Source organism: Xiphias gladius, chromosome 5 (assembly GCF_016859285.1).
Source record: "Xiphias gladius isolate SHS-SW01 ecotype Sanya breed wild chromosome 5, ASM1685928v1, whole genome shotgun sequence".
NCBI lineage: Eukaryota > Metazoa > Chordata > Actinopteri > Istiophoriformes > Xiphiidae > Xiphias > Xiphias gladius.
Genome location: NC_053404.1, coordinates 21,248,270 through 21,266,833, shown reverse-complemented (window position 1 = coordinate 21,266,833; position 18,564 = coordinate 21,248,270). Strand labels below are relative to the sequence as shown.

General features: G+C 41.8%; 1 protein-coding gene across 2 annotated transcripts in view; it reads left to right on the top strand.

The window, feature by feature from the left end:
- The window catches only part of rps6ka3b (ribosomal protein S6 kinase, polypeptide 3b), a 50,789-nt gene that overhangs the window by 14,273 nt on the left and 17,952 nt on the right, over positions 1 to 18,564 (top strand). The window contains exon 1 of one of the 2 annotated variants that reach the window (XM_040127151.1): positions 4,979 to 5,043. The exons of the other annotated variant lie outside the window; for it this stretch is intronic. Within the exon in view, the coding sequence (XP_039983085.1) occupies positions 5,002 to 5,043 (42 nt within the window). The 5' untranslated portion in view covers positions 4,979 to 5,001. Of the gene's footprint in view, positions 1 to 4,978; positions 5,044 to 18,564 lie in introns of those variants that run through there. 2 annotated transcript variants of the gene reach the window in all.

Genomic DNA, 18,564 nt, shown 5'->3' with positions numbered 1-18,564 from the left:
GTGTGTGTGTGTGTGTATCATGTTTGGGCCTAGGATGAGGTCACTGATTCACTGTGGGAGAGCTCTGACGCTGACCACAAACTTTAATATCCGTCAATGTCATTGCAGATCATTGTTGGCTTTCTTGGACAGATGGTTAAAAGTCCTTTTTGCTTTTGTATAAAAGCAAAAGCAGCTCATGAGCCGGGGTAAATGAAAGATATCCCGCGTGTGCCCCAATCAATCATGTCACAGGCCTTTTTCATAAAGTCAGGCGCAGTGACCAGATCTGCACACATTAGACATTACATATAAATTGGATTGAATGAGTTTCTTTCATCGTATATTGTAGCTTAAAAATGTTAGTGGTTGTTGATCAGTTTTTGAGACACCCCCCCCCCCCAGCAGCAAATCCTCACATTCGTGAGGCTGCGATCATAGAATGTTTGGCATTTTGCTTGGCAAATTACCTAAATGATAAAAATATTTGATGATCTTTTTCTGATTATTGACTAAGAAATGAATTTACTAATAAATTAATTGACCGTTTCAGCGTAACAGTGTTCACTGAGCAGCTGTCGGGTTGTTCCAGGTCAAAAGACCGAACCAGAGACGGGTGTGTGGAGGGTTCGTGCCCCTATTTTGCTTGGTTGAACTCATAGATGTCATAGATCTTTACAGCTCCTGTTCTGTGATGGGTGTTTAAGCCCGACTGAGTCGTCTCTTTGACTTCAGCTCAGGGGGTGAAACAGCAGTAGGAGGACCTGAACATCTGGACGAAGCCCCTGGTCGCGGTTTCTGGTCGACCCGAAAAAGTCCGGAAGCAAGAAAAGAGGAAAAGAACAGAGAAAGCATCCTGTGTTCGTTAGTTTTGTTAGACTCAAACCAGGGACATTACAACTACATGGTAATGGTCTTAAACCCCTGAGTCGTCCTGAGTCGTGCCCCCCCCCCCATGCTCAACTATTCTACATAAGATCCATCACACACAGGCTGGATACTTGGCCTGACTGAGTGCGCTAGCTGCAGCGGGCTAATGTCATATAAAGTCGGTGGTAAATACTCTCACACATACACTCGAGTGCGCGGACACACTCGCACACAGACACACACACGCACACACACTGCAGCTGCAACAAACACACAGAGTAATGAAGTCTGACACAACATGTGGACCCTCATTTCCCCCTTTCAGCCTATTTTCTCTGACAGATTACTAAAGGAAGACTAAATTATTCATTATTCCCCAAGAAAAAGGCCTTGATCACAAATGCCAAAAATGTGATGAATTTCCTTATTAGAGAAGTCATTTTTCAGATTTCATAAATCATCGTACGACCTCCCGTGTGTAAGTGTGTGTGCACGGGCATGTGTGTGTGCTGGCTGTGTATGTAGCACTTGCTGGCAGATGGTGTTTAATCTTCTCTGGCCATCTGGACAGACTTTCTCTGGCGTCTTTTAAACGCCCACACACAAAAACACATGGCACTATACTCTATTCATGCTCAGGTGTGTGTGTGTGTGTGTGTGTGTGTGTGTGTGTGTGTGTGTGTGTGTATCTGTGTGACCTGATAGATGAGACATTCCTTGGAAACAACTCGTCCATTTATGGTTTAAATGGTCATAACCTCTGAATGTGGAACAATAAGTGGTAGACTCTGTGTGTGTCTGTGTGTGTGGGTCTGAGTTTGTGTTTGTGTGTGTGTGTGTGTGTGTGTGTGTGTGTGTGTGTGTGTGTGTGTGTGTGTTACTGGTCTATCCAGACAAACAAAAGGGCAGGAAAGAAAAGAGCTCAGTTTGGGATATTTTGTTAGTTCATATTTTATAAAAGGAGATATTTCAGTGTTTGGGTTCGGCATTTAACGGTTATTTGTCTCCCTTTGTGGTCATCGTTGTGTGTCTGTGTGTGTTTGTGTGTGTGTGTGTGTGTGTGTGTTTGAGAGTGAGGGGGGAAGTGTGTGCACTCTGGCCTAAACACCTAAAATGGAAACCTCCGCCCCACCCACGCTGGTGGATATTGATGGATACAGAGAGAGAGAAAGAGGAAATATTGATTGATAGGAAGAGGCACAAAACGAGGGAGGGAACGTGTGTGTGTGTGTGTGTGTGTGTGTGTGTGTGTGTGTGTGTGTGTGTGTGTGTGTGTGTGTGTGTGTACGTGTACGTGTGTGTTGTGTATATTGGAGTGAAGAGGCACATGATAAGTGAGCAAGAGGAAGCAGGAGAAAGTGTCCTCCCAGTTTAGTTTCTGTCAGGATCAGTTGGTACATTCCTTTGTGGTAATGGGGAGGGTCAGTGGGTGTGTTTCTATGTGTGTGTGTGTGTGTGTGTGTGTGTGTGTGTGTGTCTGTATTGTGAATAAGGCATTGTGGGTATTGCCATTGTGAGGTCGTGGGGTGATGATGTAATCTGTGTAACTCGGCGCCGGTTTTCCTGAACGCAGTCCTCTCCCAGGAACAGAACGATCGCAGAGCAACAACACACACACACACACACGCACACACACACACACACACACGCACACATACCGATATACAGTACTACACAAAAGTTTAAGTTTAATTTCAAAAGAAATGCCATGTAGGCAATATGGCCCAAAATATTAGCATTAATATTAGAGTGGTTTCTCTTTATAGTGAGTTTCAGCTCATAACTTTACAGCTGTATGGTTCTGGTTCACACTCACCACTCTCAAAGCGTTGTTTTCGGCCGCAGCGGGCAGCCGCTTTCAGAGAAACAGCTGTAAAAAGCCACTGCCCACTACCTGCTCAGCGGCAAACAGCAGACACACACAGTCAGGGACCAGCTGGTGAACACAGTGGAGCTTTTTTAGCAGCGAAAGAGCCAGATGTTTCCCTCAGGAGCTTGTAGAGAGCAAAAACAGAGCTAAAAGGGAGGGAGTACTGGAATTAGATTCATCAACTGGACACTAACACCACTCCAGTGAAAGATAATGTTATTCTCTAACTGCTGGATGTGGAAATAGGCAGCTGTTTTATAACAAGTTCACCACATCAGCTTATGATAAGATGAAAATGTGTCAGTGCTGTGTTCACAACTTGTTTCCGCTGCCTCCAAGTGGCCAAAAAAAAAAATTTATTGCACGTTTTGTAAGGTGTAAACAACAAAATACAGGTACTTGATTATCAAAAGTGTGACTCATTCATCCATTCATTCATTTACTTATTTTCCCAAAACTAAATCAAAACACCAGACCCCATATTAGACAAAACTGGTGTGAGTGTTTTTCCTCGTTTTATACATTAGAGGCATTTTAAACATTTGAGGCTTATTTATTCAGGCCAACTTTTTTTCTGGAAACAACTGGTGACCTCTAATTCAGTGAGTGCAGGTTTCCTGTGCATAACATCTCCGAGCTGCCCTCAGAATATATTTACAGCTCGAGCGATGTGAGTTGATTGAAAAGTTTTTTGCAGATGTTTGTTCAGAATGCCAAAATAACTTTTGTCTACTTTTAAGTTCTGACACTTGTTGTGGTTTTTTACTCAGCAAGTCAGTGGCAACAAAAACAGGAAATCAGAACACCCAGATAGGGTAGATTGCAGCGATGAAGGACAGATTAGCTTGTGTGTGATTTGCCTGGTTTATTTTAAAATCAACATCCCGTTGTGGGCTCGACAGGAAGCGATGAGGAAAGATGCAGCCATCATGCAGCAATGAGAAAAAAGAAATTCGAGCTGGAAGTAATATTTAAACAGAAAGAACATTTACCCAATATCTTAAGTCATACCAGCGGTAAAGACAGAGATCATCGGGGAGGAAAGAAAGAGGAGGAGGAGGAGGAGAGAGGGAGTGATGGGGAGCTTCTCTATATGTTCACTGAGAGGAAGATGCAGGAGAAAAAGGAGAGACTGAGAAAGACCCCCCCACTCAAATGTCAGACCAAGCTGGAATTTGACACAGAAACTCGAAACCAACGTCCAGTCTCATTTCCATCCCTCCTCCTCCTCCTCCTCCTCCTCTTCATCCTCCTCCTCGTCTCTGTCTCCTGAGGAATTTCATGTCAGAAGCTCCCTGATCTTCCCCCTCGTCTCACATTCGGCACTCACATGTTCACATCCTTTTACCTACCCTCCCTTTGATCTGTCGTGGCCTTTTGTTTTCTTTCCTGTCCTGTCCTCCTCTTTCCTCTTTTCCTTTCTTTTCTTTTCTTTTCTTTTCTTTTCTATTTTCTTTTCCTCCTCCATCTCCTTTTGTTTTTCCTCCTTTTTCTTATTCTTTCCTTTCCTTTCTTTTCCTTTCCTGTCTTATTTTCTTTCCTTTCCTTTCTTTTCTGTTCCTCTTCACTTTTCATTTTTCCTCTCTTCTCCTGTCTTCTTTCCATCCATTTCTTTCCTTCCTTCCTTGCCCTGACTTTCCTTTTCTTTCCTTTCCTTTGCTTTTCCTTTGCTTTCATTTCCGTTCGTTTTCTCTCCTTTCTTTTCCTTTCTTTTTCATTATTTTTCTCTGGTCTCCCCTCTCTTTTATTTCCTCTCCTCTCCTCTCCTGACTGTGTCCTGTCTGTCACATATTATAAACGTGTTGTGTTGATGAGACAGACGATGCATTAACTGACCTGTGGGAAATCACACTGTCGTTGCTCACGAGGTCTTAACTGACTTATAATAAGAAACTTCACACAAACACAAACAAAGACGATGTTGACGATTTAAAGTTTGTCATGTCCACAGCCTTCCTTCTTGTCCTTGCACAGACCTAGTGACATTGAGTGCATGTGTGTGTGCGTGCGTGTACGCGCGCGTGCGCCCGTGTGTGTATGGCTGGCAGGGGGCCTCCAAGGACAGATGTGTGCCTTCCTGTGCAGATGTTGTTGCCAGGGAAACAATGACAGGACATGCTTTAATCGCCACGATGAACAGCTGGAGGGCCTTCCTGTGTGTGTGTGTGTGTGTGTGTGTGTGTGTGTGTGTGTGGTTTGTGTGTGCTTCCCTCTGCGCTCTGTGTTGTAACAAGTTCGTCAGTTAATCAGTCTGAGCGGCACTGTGACAGGAGAGGAGCGCAATGAAGACGCTTTTATTTCACGTTATGAACAGGCAATTCCAGGTAAAACACGCGCCCGCACGGACACACATACACACACACACACACGTTACAAACTGTTGATACAGATTTAATTTTGCTGGCTGTCTGCGTTTGTTTCAGTGGTTGTGATTCTTACGGAGTCTTTGGCATTCCGATAGTCTCAGTCTGCTCACATTGTTTTTGGTGTGTGCGTGCGTGCGTGCGTGCGTGGGTGCGTGTGTGCGTGCGTGTGTGCGTGGGTGTGTGGGTGTGTGTGTGTTTCAGGTCTAGCAGGGTGTTGTGAGCAGACATGACACTTTGCTTTGGCAACAGTAAAATAATCTTGTTTTAACCGTCTGAACCCTCAGCTATTTTTGCTGTTGTTGTTTTTAGTATATAAATTACATACATGAGTTTGCATGTACGTGGGGCTGTAAATGTTCAGGGACAGTTTTAATGAAACAAAGCAAATGTTATGCAGTCTGAAATTGTTAAAATTCAAGGTTTCCCCCAGGAAGTTGTTTAGATGAGGTGGTAACCCATTCTGGATCCTGACGCTACTCCTGATCCTGTTACTAGATGACGGAAGAGCTGAAAACCTTAATCCATAAACAGAAAATTATATACAGATGCAACGATTAGTTGATTAGTCGATCGACAGCGAAAGAATCGTTAACTTATTATTGGTATTTATAGCCCAAGATGACAGCCCTAACAATAGACACACTCGTTACTTACAGGACTCTCTGTTCCTCAACATTGAGTTTTATTTCATAAAAATGTAGTAATTTTCCTGACTGTGGAGGTGTTTATTCCACATGAAGTGGCCCAGTTGATGAGCCGCCCTGAGCCTTAGTGCTGTGGACCCTCTAACACCCACCCAGCTTGTGAGGGTGGTCTCCCTAAATATAAACAAAGGACTATTTTTAAAGTCCACTGAGGTGAATTTGGAGCCGAAGTTTTTAAGGATTTATTATGTTGCTGGACTGCCAGACTGCTTTAAAAGTAGGGAGACACTATATTTTTAAGGTCTCAGTTATATACACTGCAGTGCATTTTACCCGCATTGTTATTATTATTATTATTTATTTGTCTATTTATTTTTTAAGGAAGTGCATTTTGCTTTGAAAATAACCACAGTGACTGAAAGTGCAAGGATCTTATCTCTCATCATATATATTACATGTTCTTATGTATTCACTAGGTGTCCATGAAAATCCTACATAGTGTTACTGCACTGATGTATGGGATTAGGGTTAGGGCTTTTTCCAGTTTTTCATTTGGGATGAAAATGCTTCGTGTGCTCGCCACCAGGGCTCCCGTCATGCTCTGGGTGGTGTAGACAGAAACGGAGTCAATGAGACAGCTGTGGGCTACGTCTGAGCCTTGTTTGATTTAATTGTTTACATTTCAGCTGATGCACCATGAAGAGTCATGCTGCATTAGCTTCGAGCAGTTACTGTTTACGCTGCGCCCCTGGATGGACCAACAACAATCACCGGCAATACCGATTGAAATGTCCGGCCGTGGTGATTAGGAGGCAAAAACGTGCGTGATACGTAAGAGTATCTCGTCCGGTCTGTTCTGGGTGGCAAAGTAAGTGTGCAGATTCTACTGGGTTTTTTTTGCCTGTTTGGTCCATCAGCTGATGAACAGTTTTTTGTGAATTGATCCGTGACGGACCTTTCAGGTAGTGCCATTGCTGGAAAGAGTGAAGTGTGCCGATTCCGGCGATTGTGTGCGTGATTTGTCTGGGTTTTTGGATCTGACTGAGTTATGACTCCGGGGAGGAGCGACGTGATTTTTTTCCGCAGCAGTCAGGCTCGATGATGAATTAAAATGGGGCGTCAAGGGAGAGGAGCGTGTGATCATTCATTCATTTTCCCTGTAGTGCAGCGAGGGCTTGTGAGTGAGATGTAATTAAGAGGTTCCCTCGTTGTGATCAGAGAGGCTCGACTGGCGACAGATGAAGAACTTTGATTTGCTCTAATTAGGGGAGAGACGGGGGGAGTAGATAGAGAGAGGTGGAGCGAGGGAGAAAATGAGAGGAAGTTGGAGAGAGAGAGTGAGAGAATGGACTGGAAGGAAAATACAGACAGTGGATGTACTGTCCAACAGATCACAGGGAAGTGTTATGGACAGATTGCCATGGTAACCGGGTTGGCATGGTGACAAAGTTTTTTCCAACTCGGAGTTGTCCCACCACCTCTCTCTCTCTCTCTCTCTGATTCTCAGTAATAGTTGGTGTCTCTCGCCCTCTCTCTTTCTCTCTGTCGCGTGAATTTTAAGAAAATCAGTAAAAGAAAATGCAGATTGATGCATCTCCCCATCCGCTACAGCTGGTCGATGAGCAGCCGGTGGAGCGAATTCTCCAGCTGTGCGACATTAAACCGTTTCAGAAGAAGAGGGCGCAGCGAGATGACGTAACTAAAAGAGCGGTCAATGATGGAAAACAATTTAGAAAACACGATGGAAATATGAGGTTTATTTTTCTTTCATGTATTGCCGTGAAGAAGGTAAATGTTTGAGTCACATGCTTCGTGTACGCCCACCATCATTTTATTCACTAAATCTGTTTTCATTTACTTTGTAGAATTGGATATTTCGAGTTTTTGTTTCAGGTTTTTTTTAACTTAAACTGAAAATGCACATAATAACCAGTGGATGGAAATGCACTCAAAGAGTTGCACCGCTAGTTCTGGAAGTATTTTCCCACTGTAATTATTAATTACTGCAGCTGTTTTATTTAAGGCTGCAACTAAGGGTTCATCTGCTGATTACAAAAACAGTGAAAAACATATTTCTAATACTCTGCCCCCCCTCATGAATGTAAATATGGAGGGCAAAAAATGAGAGATGCCTCTCAAAAATAATGCAGTCCAGTGCAACACCAGCTGTAACTGTACTTCACACACTTCTGTCAATGTCAACAAAAACTGAACATTATGGGCTTTGAAAAGATAGAGTTTATGGCAGGACCGTTGTTGTACTGATTGTACAGTGGTACCTAATAAAGTGGCAGCTGAGTGCAGCTCTGCTTTGGAGTTGTAGTTGATTTTTTTTTTTTCCCTCTTTCACGACCATCTAACGTTGTCTTTATTTCCTCGCCACTCCAGGAATCATCTCCCCCTCAATTTGATCTCAATCTACTAAAGCATCCCTTCAGCCTCGTTAGCTCTGTGTAGTTCTCTGTAGATCAGTTAACAGCAGAGGGAGGGAAAGGACACACACTCCGTCATCTGCTGCTACCGAGACTGTGTGCGTGTGTGCGCGCGCTCGTGCGCAGAGCAGTGATTGAGGCTCTTGTCTTGCCAGCTCCTGAATTAATGATGATGTCCTCCCTCTGCTCCTCCTCATCCATTCTTAATGCGCTCTCCCCCTCTCTCTGTACTATAAAGTTGGGCCTCTGCTGCAGATCATATCCTTTCATCACTTACCCTCTTACATCCTCTTTCTTCCACGTCTTTATTTTCTCTGGCATTGGTTGTTTCATTCTTTCTCTCTGCATCCACATTTGTCTCGTTTCCACCCATCGTGCACGAGTGGCAAAGAACTTTTTTTACTCCTAAGTTGGTTCTGTAGAGACTTCTGTAGTGTGATTCTTACAAGTTTGATAAAAAGAAATACAGGCCCTGATCACCCTGGCCCAACGTTTCTGCTCGTTCTTGAAAATATTGTTTGGTTGTTTTACATTTTCTCTTAGCGTTGGAGTCTGCAGGATCCGTGTCGCTCTTTCTGTTTCCTCATCAGTGATAATCGCCGTCTATCGCTGCACTACACTTCCCAGAGAGCACCTGTCAATTAAACAGAGTAGTCCCGCGCTGTGACGTCTTCTTCCTTTGGATTTTCTGTCGATGCAGTTCGAGCTTCTGTAGGTGGAGCTCTCTTCCTCTGTTCGGTTGTGGTGGCTGTCGCTGCTCACAGGAACCACGTTAACTCATGAACTTGATTATTTAGCTTTTGTGTCGAGAGATTGAAAAGTTTGGCAGTGTCACGATAAAATCAAGGGCGTTAACTTTGGTAGGGACAGTTTTTGTAGACATTTGTGTCATTTTTACAGACATTTTTTTCTTTACTCTGCAAAATGATGTTTTGAGACTGGTGAAAATACTGTGAGGGACAACTCAGCAGCGCCTTGACATTGTTAGGGACACGTCCCCTTCAATCTACACCGACGTTTAAAATACTTCTATGAAAACATTTTACTGCTGAACTGACTCTGTGATCTCTGACAGGTGACTGATAGCCATCTGTCCCTGTGTGGGTTATTTGAGCCTCAGTCAAGGCCAGTGGAAATGCACTTTATGCCTCTAACCTGACAAATCCCAAGCTTGTGTGTGTGTGTGTGTGTGTGTGTGTGTCTGTGTGTGTTTGGTGTCCATCCGGCCTGTTAATTTGATTGCGCAACGGGCTCAGGGGGTACAGATTGTCTGGAATGGAATCCTGCTCACTCAATCCGTGATAGCTGCTGCCATGGAGAGGCTTTACACACACACAAACACACACACACACACACACACACACACACACACACACACACACACACACACACACACACACACACACACACACTTACATTTACATTGACATTTGAGGCGTTCAGTTGATGCTCTTACCCAGAGTGACTCGCACTGAGAGCAGCAACAGAAAAAGCTTTAGATCACCAGCAGTTTTTTTTTATGTTTACTTTATTGAGTTTTACATTTTGTTGATAAACTTAAAGGAAACACAAGAGTTACAATTTCATTAAAAATAAAAAAAAGTAAAATAAAACAGCAATGATAACAATAATAGTAAATAAGAATGGAGAAAACACAAATATCAGTAAAAATGACAAAAAGGATAATGATAATATAATAATAATAATAATTAAATATTAATTATTAATAATTGCAATTAAAGAATAGACTATAAGCAAAACCCATAATCATAACAATAAAAAATAAATAAAAGACTGAGACAAAAACAGAAGTATAAATAAAATTAGTCATTTATTAGTGGAGGTTTGGTACCGTCTGCCCATCTACTGTTCTAAAAAGTTATTCCAAACTTGCATGTTAGTCTGTTGAAATATGTGGGGAGTGCCTCTTGGGTTGTATGTAGTGAGTTCATTTACGCCTTGTGAGTGAGTAGGGGGATCCTTTTTAGCAATGCAAAGTGAGACATTGTACATTTTTTTACAGCTGTCTTACAGAATTGATTCATGAATTTAAGATTAGAACAGTCTCAAAGAAGTTCTATGGATGGTGATAAATGCGGTTCCACATTTATTCCTTTTTTTTTATTTCGTGTGTATTCTCTAGGTCATCCCGCCGTAGTTTTAACTTCGAACACCAGGTCACATGGAAGAAGTTTTGCATCTGTAACAGTTCGGGGAATCGTCATTAATAAAGTGACTAATCCTCGCTCTCACAGTGTTCCTGTCCAATTAAACATCCTAAATCTGGCTCTCATTTTTCTTTAATCAAGGCGGCATTAGTCTTGTTGTTCGCCATTAGAAGATCGCAAGTCATGGGAACGTGTCTTTTAGTGAGCAGCAGTGATCCACTGAACTGTGACCTGCTGAATGGTCCCCGTTTGTAAACACCTGTAAAAGTGTGTTGCAGGTGACTGGTAGCAATCTCGTCAGGGTATCGTTGTGATACAGATTATTAATGATAATCACCGGGCTTTATAAGCAACCAGCAGTTTCAGTGTCACAGCGAACACGCACGCAAACACAGACACACTGGGGATAAAAATACATTAGAACAGTCTGGTTGGTATTATTACCAAAGTCCCACTTGCATCTATTTTTATTAGCCGAGTTAATAAGGGATATCCAAGTGATGCTGGAAATGTGGCGTCGCTTTTCACTCATTTCCCCTCTTCCTCTCACACACACTTTCAGGCACACACTCACACCCTGACACTTGCAGTCCATTATTGCGGTAACCTCAGTCATGGCCAATTGCTCCGTTTCAAGCTCAAGCACTGATACAGATTTACAAAAGGACTACTTCTCAGGTGAAAGTTGTAAACATAAACGGTGGGTAATCGCAAAAGGTATGCTGGCTGATATGTCTTTTGGTTTTGTATAGGAGATTAAATTTATAATATAATTTATGACAAAATGAACAAAGCTGGTTATTTTCATTATCGATTAATCTGGCGCTTATTTTCTTGATTATTCAATTAATTGTTTAGTCTATGAAATGTCAGAAAATAGTGAAAAATGTACATCATATTTTCCCAGAACTGAAAGTGACATATTTAAATCATCTGTTTTGTCCGATCCACTGTCCAACACCTCAAGATATTCTTTTCAATCTCACGTAAGACAAGAACAGCAACAAATCCTCACACTTGAGAAGCGGGAACGTGCTAATATTTGGGATTGTTGGTTGGAAAAGTTGACTAATTGACTAGTTATTAATGAAGACTCATCCGGATCTGGTGTCTGTGTCCACCTGATGAATATAATTCTAGTATTCCCTCTATTTTAGCTCTGTTTTTGGTCTCCACCAGCTCCTGAGGGAAATATCAGTCTCTCTAGCTGCGTAATGCTCCACCATGTTCACCAGCTGGTCTCTGACTGTGTCTGTCGGCTGTGTGCTGCTGAGCAGGTCGTGGACAGAGGGTCTTTACAGCTGTTTCTTTGAAAACGGCTGCCCGCTGCTGCCAGAAAATTTCATTTAATTAATTTATTTATAAGGTCAACGCGCATCAATCAGCTTTTCTGTGTATGTGCCAGTGTTAGCCAGCTGGTTAATTTCCAGCTGCAGACCTTTGGCCAGATGTTCTGAAACCAACGACGTGATGGATAAAACTTAACAGACAGAAGACGCCATAAAGACAGAAATAACAGCAAAATAAGCATTCACAAGAGGAAACAGCAAAATATTAGAACAATAATACATCAACAGTATCCAATGTTCAGTACATGTAGCCGTGCAAGCAACACAAAGCAACAAAACACAGCTAAGCAATACTGATTATAACAATTTTCTTTCACATGCAGACACACAGAACAGCGATAAGACACTAATAAAATCTGATGCTCGTGATAAAATGTTAAAAAATGAAGTTACAAGTTAGTATAATGGTAAAATCATACACCTAACACATGAGCCATGCAGCGACATACAGCAAATGTGCCGTAAAACTAAAAGTAGGAGCAAAAAGAGGCTAAAGCTTGTAGAACGACAGAGTTGGTGATGATGCTCTGTGTCTGCATCTGTATATTTTATATAACATGTAGCCATTTAGTTCAGTGGTAGTGTAAAAAATACTGATTGGTTGAGCTTTAACAAGTAAGTTCTCCTAAAACAGTCAGGTTCTGTTTGTTTTTGGCCCAGTCCACCTTGTGTTTCCTTCGCTGCTGCGTGTTGGAAACCAGCGCACACTCGGGGAAGGCGACAACAGGTGGAGGTAATCCAAGAAATGTCACACATCCTGTAGACGGTCTGCACTGGCATTGTGTACATTGTGTTTGTGTATGGAGAGAGGGGGGGGGGGTGACAGGTGGAGGATTTTGGGTCGGGAGTGTCTGCGTCCACAGTGTGTCTGTGCAGTGAGTTGGACCGTTGGTGTGTATTCCAGTGTTCTGGCTGTGGGTTTTGGGGATATTTGATTTGCATGTATGTGTGCGTCACTGTTTGTCGCCGGTGCGTCAGCTTGTGTTTGTCCGTTTTACGTACACTGAATGCTTGTGTGTGTGTGTGTGTGTGTGTGTGTGTGTGTGTGTGTGTGTGTGTGTGTGTGTGTGTGTGTGTGTGTGTGTGTGTGTGTGTGTGTGTGTTTGTGTGGTCATTGCAGGGGTAGAATAGAGGAGGAATAGAGGAGGAAGATCAAACAAATAAATGTAGTTTATCAGTTTTATCCTTGTTTATTAATTAAACATATTTATTATTATATAGAGCTGCAAAGATTAGTTGATTAATCATTTGGTCAAGAGAAAATTATCAACTGTTTTGATAATCATAATTGTTTTGAGTCTTTTTTTTTTAAGAAAAATTTTTTTTTTTTTTTTTTTTATTTTAAAAACCTAATAACATAATCAAGAACATTAACATATTTTAATATAAAAAAAAAAATAATTTTTAGCAGCCTGTTTAGTATACATTTAGGGGGTCAGAGGGAGAGGACATTTTTTACACTTACTGTCTGTCTGGACAATTTTAGTAAAATCGTTGTCATAATATATTAATTTTTTTTATATCATCAATGTTTGGAACTGCCAGTGTATGCAGAAAATCCCACTGTCAATTTAATGATTAGTGCAATTAGAGTTAAAGTAAATCAACTAGTGCGGCAAACATTTGGTCGATTTATTGGAAAAAATTTAAGTATAAATTCCTGAAGCCAAATGTAATGTCATCGAATGTCTGACCATGAGTCAAACACCTAAGAATATTGAGTTTCCAATAAGACAAAGAAAAGCAGCAAATCCTGTGAGAAGCTGAAAAACGATGAAAACAAAAACTAGTTATAGACCAACTGGTTAATAGACTAATAATTTCAGCTCTAGTTAGTCGCAGACTTAAAATCAATAGTCTTCTTTACCAAGGAAACATTTCAGTATGGTGTTTTTAGCTACAGTTGAGTGTGTGTGTGTGTGTGTGTGTGTGTGTGTGTGTGTGTGTGTGTGTGTGTGTGTGTGTGTGTGTGTGTGAGAAGATTAAGCTCCCGGGCTGGTAGGAGAGTAGAGTATGAGAGGGAAGTAATAAATGAATCTAATTTTTAAATGAATTAAAGAGTTTGTCACACATTCAGTTGACAGATTGGGTCTCGGGGCTCATTTACACTTTAAAACTGAAACTTGCATGTTGAATGTTGAATGGGGGAGTGTGAATGTGGGAAAATGCGAGTTGGCGTTCGTTTCCTTGTGGTATTTAGTCATTGGTCAGCGAGTTATGTGAGTGCATTGTATACGGGGATCTCCAGGAAAACTAATGGAAAGACTGGGTGGAAGGTTACAGCTGCGTGTTAGTGGAGAAGGACAGGGTTGGGGAATGGGGGGAGATCCCACATCCCATCCCAATTTGGATCGGCCTCCCCCCCCCAATTCCTCCCCTCCTCTTCCTCTGGGTATCCCCTCACACTGGCTCACATAAAGGCTTGTTTGCCTGTCCCAGTCCAACTCGTTTGCTGGCTCCGGTGCTCTCGGTTCAGTTCATGATGACAAACTGCGCGGCCGACGCCAAGCCGGCGTGCGTGTGCACCGTCGCCGGCCTCGTCAGAGCGCTGAGGAGTCGGCTGAAGTCGCTCCGACGCCTTCTGCGGCGACCGACCCAGACCTTTGATGGCGGCCACTGGGATCGACCGGGGCTGCTGAACAGGAAAAACAGGGGGACAGTTTTAGGCTTTTGTGGACCAGCACACCCCAGTATGGCTGTGAGTAGTCCCGAGTCCTGTGTGTGTCCTGTGTGTTACAAACTGACTCGCGTGCAGTGTGATAAACCCTAACCACCTAAGCTTAGGTTCGGATTAAGGGAAACACACTTGAACACACCACTGGCATATCGCGTTAGTGTGTCCTGTACTCCTGTGTGAAAGTAGCGCGACACCAAAAACTGGAGAATTTGAAGTACCTGACACATTTAGAGGTCCGCACCTGGCATGTAACAAGGGAACTAGAACATATCGGTACTACTGCTTTGGTAGTCGTTTGAACTTGCAGATCTAGTTCAGCTTAATTAAAACTGTGAGTTGTGTAAACCACTGTCTGGTTTATTTGATTTAAATTTATTGAACTCCTGTTTGTCGTCGTTTGACCTTGAGCATCCATAACTATTTTTGGCCTGCTGAGTAAAGTTTGTCTTTGTCCGTTTTCACAGTTCAAAGAGCAGAAACAGTAGAACAGCTGTCGAATCCGCTTTGTACCAGCGGCAGCACAGAGGCAACGTGTGAGGCTGCCCACCCCGTGACTTTGTCATACTGAAAGTGTACGGGCGTTGGGGCTGAATCAAAACCCAGCTTCATCGTGGTTAGCACTGGTTTCGCTATTATAAAAAGAAACAATCATGTCTTGTCTTCAAATGCAATAAAGACACACACCCGCTTTTCCTTCATGAATATGTTCTTCATCTGACAAGACAGTCTGTCAGTATGCTGGTTTTGGTTCTTTAAAAAAAATTAGAACAAGTTAGAACAATTCATGTTTATAAGTTCTGAAGTGGTCTGAAAATAAAAAATTAGAAATTTTAAGTTGAATATTTGCATTAAGTTAATGAGAGAAAAATGACTTGCTTCAGTTAAATTCCTATATGATTTTTTTACAGTGTAGGATTAATTAAATACAAAGAATATGTATTTATCTTTTTCGACTTAAAGCAACAGTTTCTTCAATATATACAACATAATTAGGAGATAAGGAGGTAAATATACTTTAGGTTTTGGGCTCCTGGTGGCTGTAAAGGTTGGAGCTGTTTGATATTTGACATGACCTTCTGCTGTATTTGACTTTACGCTAAGCTCTCATTTAAAGGACATTCCCGCCACCTTTGAGTTTGGATTAATGTCAGTGGAGACTCAGCTGACACACCGGTGGAAACGGTGGTACATTCTGATGGGTTTTCCAGCAGAGGTGAACGGTTCCTGTTTTTTCAGTTTTGAGTTTATTTTTATTTTTCTTATTTTTTTTTTCTTTTGCGGGAGAAACAGCAAATTTAATGATGTTTTTAACATCTGGGGGCTGCATTGGAATCATACAAAAGTACAACAAGCTCTGTCCAAATTTCATGTCATATGTAATGCATATGTGACATTACAAACGTGTGTGTGTGTGTATGAGTGTGTGTTATGAGTGGGGGGGTTCATGTTACCGCCGCCCTCATGCTCTCTAACACTGACGTGTCCTAACATCGGCTCCGAATACCTTTGACATTTACCATTAAACAGACACTGCTGCACTGGAATGGACTGGTTGGTACTGGGAAAAAAAATCGCATATCAGGATTCTCTGGACCAGTCCTCCTAACGTGAATATATATTAAAATATTTACTTACTTGAACTCTTTCTCTCCCTGTAGAGCCCACGTCATCTACAGTGATTTTCTATATACCCAAATAATGTGATTGTATTTTGTAGGTGACTGATTTCACTGATTAATTAATTGTGATCGATTTTTTTCAAATGTGAGAATACCTTTGGGTTTTGGGCTGTTGGTAAGACAAAACAAGACGTTTGAATTTGTCACATTGGACTTGGAAAATTGTAAAGGGCATTTTTTTAGCCTCAACAATTAATTGGTTGATGGAAAAAATAAGCAACAGATTAATCAATAATGAAGCTTTTAATAAACAGCCTTATGTCCACCTAAATATGACTAAATACACTGCCTCTGTCCCAGCCCTCACTGACTATTACACATTTAAATTCTTCATTGTGCATAACAAGAAATTCTACCCGCAGCCAGACGCATGCGCCGCACCGGTGTCGGTTTCCCCCGTCTGGCCGAAGGTTAAAGACGTGTGCAGAGTTTACGTTAATTTGATACGACTGCTGTAATGTGTCCGTCGGGGAGGTCTGTTGTTGCTGTGCGCAGAGCACTACAACAGCATCGTGCTGATTCACTCCGCTCATGAGACCTCTTTAATTAGATCTGATGGTGGACAGATGATGTAAAGAGTTGCGGGGCTGCTGTGCCACATCCTCTCCAGCTGTGTTACTGACAGCTCAGTGGAAACCTGTTAGCCCTACTGTTTATGAGCCGATTATGCTGGTTTGTTTTAGTAATTCGACTTGTCGGTGAAGATATCAGGGGGGAGGATATTTCCACTTATTTTACGACCTTATAGGGGATTTTAAAGAAACAGACTAAGAAGTTGATTTTTAAAAAGATTAACATACTTTGAAAAAGTGACTGAACTTACAGCTGCTACTGAAATAGATCTACTTCTTCTTCACTGTCTCATCTGATGTTATCGCAACTTGGCTGCGTAGGGCCTCATTACATCACACTCAGCAGTGTGCATTGCTTAAAAAGAAGGAAGTCATAGGTCCAGAGGAATGTCTGACATAAACTTTAAAGCTGCCTAATTAGTTCTGGCCCGTTATCTTCCGGTTTCACACTGTGGGTTGGATGAAAGTAAGACGAAGAAACGATACATTTAGAAAATATTCGCAAAATTCATTTGATGATGGAAAGAATCGTTTGTCGCAGCCTTAGCAGACAAAAAAAAAAATCACCTCAAGGTTTATTTAGAAGCTGTTGTGGAGCATTAAACAGACCTTACTGACCTTATTCTCCTCATTACTCACAAAAGACCAGTTTTTTCGTTTGTTTGTTTTTTTTTTTAATTGACCAATCCGAAGCTCAAAACCAGGGATTCAACACGACAACTTCTTTGGCTGCTTAAATTTTATTTTTCTCCTTGTGTGCGTGGACATTGTGCTAACGACCTTGCCTGGGTGGGCGAGACAAAAAATATACTTTAATAAGTCAGGGGAAGAGTGAGGTGGAAGCTGTGTGTGTTTTTGTGTCTTTTTTCTGTTTGTGCGTTTCAGTACCACACAATTGAGATGGAAATAAACAGGGTCAATAGCAGGTTAGGGAAGCAGGTAAAGTGTGTGTGTTTGTGTGTGTTTGTGTTCAGAGCACAGGTGCAGGGTTTGCAGTTTTAATCCTGTGATGCAAGAGGTGCGACATGAGCATCCTGTCGCTTCAGCTCTGATCCTCCATCTGTGTTCTGACTCACACACACAGAAACACACACACTCACACACACACTCGCACACAAAAACAAACGTATATTTGAAATGTCAACAGTCCTAAACTATGCAGCTTTTCAAACATTTCTCAATCTATTTTCACAGACAGTCAGCAGCGTCTGAACTCTGCTTTCGTTCGCTTATCAGCTGTTTGCGGCTGTCGGCGCTGAGCTGCATTCAGAGGCTTCCTCTGCGATCAGCTCGGCCTGGGTGGTGAATCTCATTTACATACGGTGTTGTGATGTTCTGTACTTGATGACATGCAGTGTAAATTGCATGTTTGTATGCGTTCGTGTGGCTGAGATCGTTCAATACTAGTGCAGATATGACACCCGAGATTAGACTTGAGATAATTTTGTGTATTGACAGAATGTTTATCTGCAGCAATTCTGAGAATCTTTTTTTCAAACATGATATTTGAAGAAACACAAACAATTTAACTGCAGCAGTACCTGAGCTTTCATTTTGGTATCAAAACAATTCATTTTCATACCTAATTTTGAGAAACACAAACATTTTAATCCAAGACCTTTGCCCAAATAAGATACAGTTTAAAATTGGCAAAATTTTCATTTAAATCCGCTGCGCTTCCCGACTGTCCACAAAAAGCAAAGTATCCCTGAGCAAGACATGCAAATAATTGTGAAGTATAATTTTTAATTTTTTACGAAAGCGCTACGTAAATTCAGTTTAATTTGCCGTGCATGCATATACTTCTGTACTTGCAGGACTATAATACTGTAATGCAGGACTTTTACTTACTAGTTAGGTTTTGGTACTTTAAGTAAAATACTGTATCTGAATACTTCCTCCACTACTGCACATCTGGCTACACCCCCTCCCACTCCAGTCTACAACCTTTACCCATG